Source organism: Podarcis erhardii, assembly GCF_964252035.2.
Source record: "Podarcis erhardii genome assembly, chromosome: 1".
NCBI lineage: Eukaryota > Metazoa > Chordata > Lepidosauria > Squamata > Lacertidae > Podarcis > Podarcis erhardii.
The window spans coordinates 136,278,157-136,286,335 of record NC_138497.1 but is presented as its reverse complement, the minus strand read 5'-3'; the positions used below and the strand labels follow the sequence as shown (position 1 = coordinate 136,286,335).

Genomic DNA, 8,179 nt, shown 5'->3' with positions numbered 1-8,179 from the left:
AAACTGGTGTGGAAGGGGAGGAGACTCAGACAGAGCTTCGCCAGTCTAGGGTTTAAGACGTAGGGCTGCGCGCTACGGCTTTGAAATGGAAACTGAACTTCAATAAAGACTTTTGTACATAACCACAGCCGGGCGTTGGTCCTCTGTGAGCTGGGACCTAAGGGCGGCTCTGACACGTACACTTCCCAGTCTCCAGATGCTGGGTTGAATGGCGAGAAGCGGCTGTCAGTTGCCATTCTGAGTTCCTTGTGTCCCGGAGCTGAAGCCTGGATACACGGTGCAAGGCAGCGGTGCGGCAGGTGGCGGTGCTGCGGTGCTGTGTGTGGCAGTCAGCTCAGCGGGATCCCATCCTCGTCACCAGTGAAATATACTCAGAGTTGCAAAGTGATTTCATGCTCTTTATTCAGCTCATGGTGGTGAGGAGGAATGAATGAATGTCCCCTCAAAGTATCTGCTTTATATACATTATTTACACAATGGGCTGCACATGATTGGCTAATTCCGGAATTCTACTGTAAGCCAATCAGGTTGTGGATTCACTTCTATCTGTAGAATGATTGGGTGGTTCTTGCCAACCAATCATACTGCTGCATTGTTCTAGGACCAATCAGACTGCTGCAGTTTGGATCCTATTCAACTCAGTACATAACACCAGAGGTCCATACTTAACCTGAAACTGTTCTTAACCTGAAGCACCACTTTAGCTAATGGGGCCTCCTGCTGCTGCTGTGCCACCGGAGCACAATTTCTGTTCTCATCCTGAAGTAAAGTTCTTAACTTGAAGCACTATTTCTGGGTTAGCGGAGTCTGTAACCTGAAGCGTATGTAACCTGAGGTACCACTGTACTAACATTTGTATCTGGCAGCATCACTTCTATCCATCATGCTTGTAGAAAGTGGGTTCGAAATAAAACAAATGTATTTAGCTAAGAATGAGGAGAATCATCTGAGGTCTTATTAATATAGTTACAAAAGTCCGGTGCCTGCCCCTCTCTCTGCCAAGTGGTGGCAAGAACCCATGGGGTCCCAGGCTGCATGGATACAGGATCTGTGCTCCTTTGGAGAACTGAAGACGTGGCAGAGACTATTGTGGCTTGAAGAAATATAGTTTATTCACCTATTTACACCCTCAGTCTGCATGGAGGGAGTCCAGATCTCACTGCACGGTTATTTCAAGAGGCAACAAAACAAGCTGCTTGCAGCCAGCCTACCCAAGATGGATCTCAGCTCTTCCTTCTGTTTCTCCTTCCCAGCAATGCTTGCCCCAAATTTCCCCTTTCCTATCCCCTCAAACTCACACCCCATCACCTTAGTAACATCTCACTCCCCAGGCTAAATGATTCCTCTCCCCATGGCCCATCAAGACCTTTTGTCATGTTAACAGGTTTGCTCTTCACTAAGCCAGCCAGGCTGGTTTGCATATGTCAGCCCAGGAATTCCCTGTTTGGCACAGCTCTACGGCTTGTACTTTAATCCATTTTTTGTTGTTTAGTCGTTTAGTCGTGTCCAGCTCTTTGTGACCCCCTGGACCACAGCACACCGGGCACTCCTGTCTTCCACTGCCTCCTGCAGTTTGGTCAAACTCATGTTGGTAGCTTCAAGAACTTTAATCCATACCCCAATCAAAATCTTGGGATTTATTAATTTCTAGGGTTTGGGGCTCCCTCCCCCCCCCAAAAAACCCTATATCAATATAGTGTGGAAAGCAGCCCTTACAAGTTTAAAACTCATATTCCTATGGAAGGTGGGGGATTGGCTAAGTAACAGGGACCTAAAGAATCGTGAAAGAATGTAGTCTGCGTAGATGAGTGCCCTTGTCAGTCTAACCTATAGTATGCAGGTGTTATAAGAAAAAACTGCTCCTTTTCCCTTATGGGTTATCCAAGGGCCCATATAGAGTCCTCTATTGGTAGGAGAAAATAACAGAGGCCAACCAGAGAAAACTGAGAAGCAAAGCAGCTAGTAAGCCTGATCTTTATTAAACTGTTGCAACAGGGTCCCCACTCACCACACGCAGGCGGGAGGAGGAACCCAGAACAGTGGTGTGCAAGCCCTTATATAGATTTCTGAAATTGCCCACCTTGTAGTCCAAGACCACCACATACATCACAGAAGGAGGCGGACTACAGCAGCAATCCTGTTTCGATTGCTTTACCTGCAATCTGCTTTACCTGCAATTCTTTACCTTTACCTGCAATTCTTATAACAGCAGCTTCACTCAGTAAATGCTACTAAGTTCTGTGAGACTTCCTGGCATTTACAAAGCGCAGTTCAGCTATAATCAGCCACAAGATGGCCCCATGATGAGATTCACTAAATTAACCCATGTGTCTCTTTTCCTTTAAATGCTATGCTGCAAGATGCTTCTTATACTAACATGGCACAGACATAATGTGGCTGTGTAAATATGGCATGGGCAGACAAAACTTTTTGTCACAGCACCACAATTAGCTAAAAGCATAATTCTCTTGTCAGCAAAAAAGAAAAGAAAAGAAAGCAGATCTGGGTCTCTGCTTGTCAGGTTTGGGGTGGGGGGGGGCACCAAACTCTATCAATATATCGCCCAGCTCTATTTGCAGAAGGCAAACATGAGAAAGAGTCGCCAGAGAGAGGTTGCTCCTTTGACAAGTGAAGGAGCTCAGGACCAGCAAAGTGTCAGGGGATAAGTCTGAGCCACAAGTGACTTACAACCAAGTAAAAATTGCAATAATAAAACCGTTTGAACCTATTTAAAACAGGCTAAACAATACAGTATCATGGGCGCTATCCCCAAATGCTGAGGAAACAAAAAATGCCTTTGTCTGGCATCAAACAGATGACAAGGTTGGCTCACCACACAACAGAGTGTGGAGTCTTGTTGCCACTCTCAAGGGTGATGATCTTAGGCTCTAGGCAGGTTCACATGGGGGCAAGATATTTCAAAACTAGCAGCAGTCAGGGAGAACACATTTGCAGGGACTATTTATTTGACTGAGTAAAGACCTATTACTTCCCCACCAATTCTCTCCCTAACCTCACATAGAATCATAGAATTGTGGTGTTTGGCTTATAATAATAATAATAAAAATCCTAGTTGAGAATTAAGGTGGGAATTCAGTTACCAGCACCTTCAAATGTAAAGTGCCTCTTTCTCTCTCTGCTTCCTGAAAACATAGAGCAGGTTTAAAGAATGCACGGCAAAGGCGGGTGAATGGAGGCGAAAGAACTCACAGCTAACAGCAACCTCCACATTCTGGCATTCTAAAGTCTATGTTGCCACCCTGTGGAATTCAGAGGGGAAAAGATGCCAAGAGAATCTTGTTGCAATATGGTGGCATCATCTTGAACCGTTCCCAATGCAAACGCCCAGCTCCTTCTTGGTGCTACTTGCCTGCTGTTGCTACAACAATAATCTAAGGAAACAGCAAGGTTGAGCCTCAAGACTGGCATATTTTGAATAAATCTGTCCAAAATCTGCTATCCCCTAAATTTTGCCCCCATTCTCTGGCTATAGTGGCAAATAACTTTTTCTGATTTCCTGAGCCCTGTTTCCAATAGTGGAGCCGCGGCAGCCTGTGAGAGTACATTTGAGTGGAGAATACAGGAGGCTGCCTGATGCTGAGACATGCCATTGCTCCATCTATCTCAGTATTGTCTACACTGACTGGCAGCAGCTGTGCAGGATTTCAGACCAGGACCCTCCCAGCTCTAACTGGAAATGCCAGGGATTGAATCTGCAACCATCACACCAAAGTGATCACACCCCACGTACAGCACATTGCAGTAGTCCAAGCAGGAGATAACCAGAGCATGGACCACTCTGGCGAGATGGTCTGCGGGCAGGAAGGGTCTCAGCCGGCGTAACAGGTGGAGCTAGTAGAATTAACCTTCACCTCCATGGACAACTGTGAGTCCAAAATGACCCCAAGGCTAGGGTTGCCACAAAAGTTGTTGAGTTTTTAGTTTTGCCCAAAGTTGTTGAGCAAAAGTAAATTGCAGTTTTTGAGCTTTTTTAAAAGGAAAATCGGCCAAACCAACACTGCCAAGATGGGTTGTCATACGTCCGGATTTGCCCATTTCTGCCCAGACACTGCTTCAGACTGCAGTATTCTGGATATGTCCAGGAAATTCCTGATGTACGGCAACCCTACCCAAGGCTTCAGGGGCACAGTTACCCCAATCAGGACCATGGATCAGGACCCCACCTGCCTGCCCCTGTCCCCCCAAAACAGTACTTCTGTCTTGTCAGGATTCAACCTCAATCCACTAGCTGCCATTATCAGATCCCACAGCCCAGAACCTACCAGCGTTATTGTTAGATATGACTGAGAAAAGAATGAGATGGGAAAGGGGGGGTTTTGTGCTGCCGGACTTAAGACTCTATTATGAAGCAGCAGCTTTCTGCTGGCTGAAGCAATGGCTACTTCTTGAAGACACAGATATTTTAGATTTGGAAGGGTATGATAACAATTTTGGCTGGCATGCATATTTATGGTATGACAAGGCAAAGATCTATAAAGGCTTTAAAAATCATATTGTCAGGAAAGCTTTATATAATGTTTGGAATCGATATAAGGATTTGTTGGAAAATAAAACACCCAGATGGTTGTCACCAATGGAAGCTAGAGCAGTTAAAAAACTTAATATGGATTCAAATTGGCCAAAATATAGTGAAATTATAGAGTATGATGGTGAAAAAGTCAAATTACAGAGCTTTGAGAAATTAAAATCCAAAGTTCGAGACTGGTTACATTATTATCAGATAAATGAGACTTTTAAGCAGGACAAGAAATTAGGATTTCAGAAAGAGAGGTCAAAATTGGAAACAGAACTGTTAGAGACCAATATTAAGAATTTGTCTAAAATGTATAACTTGTTGCTGAAATGGAATACACAGGATGAAACAGTTAAATCAGCTATGATTAAGTGGGCACAAGATGTTGGTCATGATATTATGTTTGCTGACTGGGAGCAGTTATGGACCACAGGCCTTAAATTTACGGCATGTAGTGCCTTGAAAGAAAACATAATGAAAATGATCTATAGGTGGTACATGACTCCAGTCAAGCTTGCAAAGATATATCATTTGCCCAATAATAAATGCTGGAAATGTAATGAATGCGAAGGAACTTTCTATCATCTTTGGTGGACCTGCCCAAAGGTTAAAGCCTACTGGGAAATGATCTATAATGAAATTAAGAAAGTCCTTAAGTGGACATTTGCAAAGAAACCGGAGGCTTTTCTCTTGGGCATGGTCGGCCAATTGGTACCAAAGAAAGATAAAACCTTTTTTATGTACGCAACCACAGCAGCAAGAATTCTCCTGGCAAAGTATTGGAAGATGCAAGAATTACCTACTCTGGAAGAATGGCAGACGAAGGTGACTGAATTTATGGGACTGGCAGAGATGACCGGCAGAATCCGTGATCAAAGGAGAGAGACGGTGGAAGAAGACTGGAAAAAATTTAAACTATATCTTAAGAACTGTTGCAAAATTTCGGACTGATAAAATGTTAAGGGTCAAGAAATAAAGAACTATAGCTGTAAATAGTTAAGTTAAGAAAATTTTGAGGGAAACGAAATATTGAAAAGGAATGAAGGATTGCTAAAAATTTCTGAAACAGGGGTGCAGTGAAGGGGAGGCGTGGGGAAGTCATGTGTTGCTTATTTGTGTGTTTTTTGGTTTTATGAAAATTAATAAAAATTATTTTAAAAAAAAAAAGAGAAAAGAATGAGATGGCAACTGGAGCATAAATGTTGATATTAGATGCACAACGTTAGGTGCACAACAACAGCTAATCATGGGAAGACTTGCATTCAGATTCAAAAGGTCCCCTTCTGTGGACAGAGTAAGTCTTCCTGGTAGAATAAGTTCCTTCGGTCAGCAAAGGGAAACCTTTGGTCCAGCCCTAATCACTGCAACCTGGGGGTGGGGAATTTGTGCTTCTCCCAGATGCCGTTGTGAGTTGGAGTTCAACAACTTCAGTCGGCAGCCGGCTGGTGGCCATGGATGATGGGAGCTGGAGTCCAGCGACATTTGGAGAGAAACAAGTTCACCACCTCTGTGGTAACCTGTTGAACACATGTTTGATATTAGAACACTTGCTGTAATAAAAATGTTACTGAGACAGGCCACAAGCCTTTTTGTATTAGGTAGAATATGTATATCCTGCTATATAGAGCCAAGAGGATCTCAGTGGCTTATAAAATATCCTTAAATATAGCACAGGAACAGAAATTAAATGACGCTCCACAATGAATCAGGATTACCTGGGCAGCATCCTTGGTATCCTCCTATCAGGTAGCAACTCCCAACAAAATATTTTGAGGCAAGGGAGCCATGAATAGTGTGGGGGGGGGAGGGGGAGAGAAAGTGTGTAATTTCTCACCCAAATACTGAAACTGAACAACATGTAGTGCAGCTCTCCTTCTGCATGATGCTTAGGCTGCAATCCTAAACATACTTTCTAGAGAGTAACCAATAAATCACAATGGGACTTTGTTCTCAAGTAAGTATGCATAGAACTACATTGTAAATTTCACAAAGTAGTCTGCAAGGACCAGATAGTTTTTTTGTATTCTACAATTTCTAAATTGCCTTAGAAAAATGGTTGGAACCTCAATGTGTCTAGCATTCATTAATCTGCTTTACAAAGACAAAACATACTTCAAAATAGGGAAGAATCACATAGGGACTTTTTATTTATTAAATTAAGGTATGAAAGTATAGAATCAATACAGTTTTCCCCCCTTGGAAGTGACAAAGCACACATTTCATATAACTGTTTTAACATCACTGGTACAAACACTTAAAATACTTCTTGCCATTTTGTTAGGTATGTTGCAACCACAAAAACCAAATACCATCTGGTGAGAGCACCAGCTTTTTGCTTTAAAAAAGTAGTAGTGACAATGAACCATCACCACATCCATAGTTTAAAACCATTGCTCATTACCAGACCAAAACAACAAGATACTAATTGGGCTATATTAAAACATTTTGTATGATTAGCTTTTGTAACACAATATAGATTTCAGTAAACACATTTGTTCCAACAGGTTGGTGAAAAATAGATGCAAGTGCAAAAAAAAGTGCCCCTCTATTACTAAATGTTCCATTTCGAGCCAAACCTCAGGACACCGTAATGTCCAAGTTCAGTATGTGATAAAAATATCAGCTGGAACAAAGGAGGCAACTGGAATCAATAGCTACTGCATAAGGATCTAGGACAAAAGGAAGGCTTGCAGATGTTTTCAATACAACATCTTTAAAAAGATGCTTACACAATAATCTTTCACAGTGGAACAATGGATTCGTGCTATGATGAGGAAAGCTCAGTAATAGCCATTGTAGATTTTTGAATCTTGAGGCAAAACCAGCTCAGAATAGCAGGATTTGATTTCTTCACTTCTAAAAATGCTAATTAAGACAGAGTAAGACTCTTTTGCTGCTAGGAAGTAATTTGCAGTATGGTTTCTGATGGTTCTCACAACATTCTGCCATTGTTGATGAATACATCACCCACATCTACCAGACAGAGAATCTCTAATTGCATAGATGGACATGAGGAGTTTTGCTGGCATGATGCATGGTGTATTCTCAAGAGAGAAGGAACTTGATGAAATGGCAGTTTTAAAAGGAGTTAACTTTCCACCCTGTTAAAATCCTACTTAAACAGGAACACAGGAAAATGGTCAGTTATGGGAAATAACTGTACCAATTGTACCAAGCTGTCAAAGAGAAAAACATTACATCTGAAGCAGTACAGGAGGTTTCTGTCACTGCACTTTTTATATTCACTGCAGCTGTAAGACTACTGCCGGTATCTAATCTAGCACCAAAGCTTATAGCAGACTCCAATCACAGACTTTCTCCTGAGTCAAGGTGAGTCTCTATTGCATCACGCTATACAACAGGTACAACAGGTACATCATCCTGGATTTATCCTGCACTTCTGAGATATACTAGTTTCCTGAAGGAAGAAGTCACATTACTCTGGCCAATCCCTTCAAAATCAAAAGTCCACCCAAAGGTGATCAGTGTTATGACAGAGAAGAACTGAACTGGACCGCAATCAGATTGACTTCCTCTTTCACTGTACATCTTTCACTCTTTGGATAGGTTGCACTGGCAATTCGAAAGAATTCATCAGCAGCATCAAGGGCAATGAGACGATCCTGCACGAGAGAAAAAGTGGCT

General features: G+C 42.4%; 1 protein-coding gene across 1 annotated transcript in view; it reads right to left on the bottom strand.

The window, feature by feature from the left end:
* Positions 1 to 6,653: 6,653 nt before the first annotated feature.
* Positions 6,654 to 8,179, bottom strand: part of MREG (melanoregulin) — a 42,111-nt gene continuing 40,585 nt past the window's right edge. Inside the window, exon 5 of the mRNA XM_081849871.1 lies at positions 6,654 to 8,157. Within this exon, the coding sequence (XP_081705997.1) occupies positions 8,023 to 8,157 (135 nt within the window). The 3' untranslated portion in view covers positions 6,654 to 8,022. The remainder of the gene's footprint in view (positions 8,158 to 8,179) is intronic.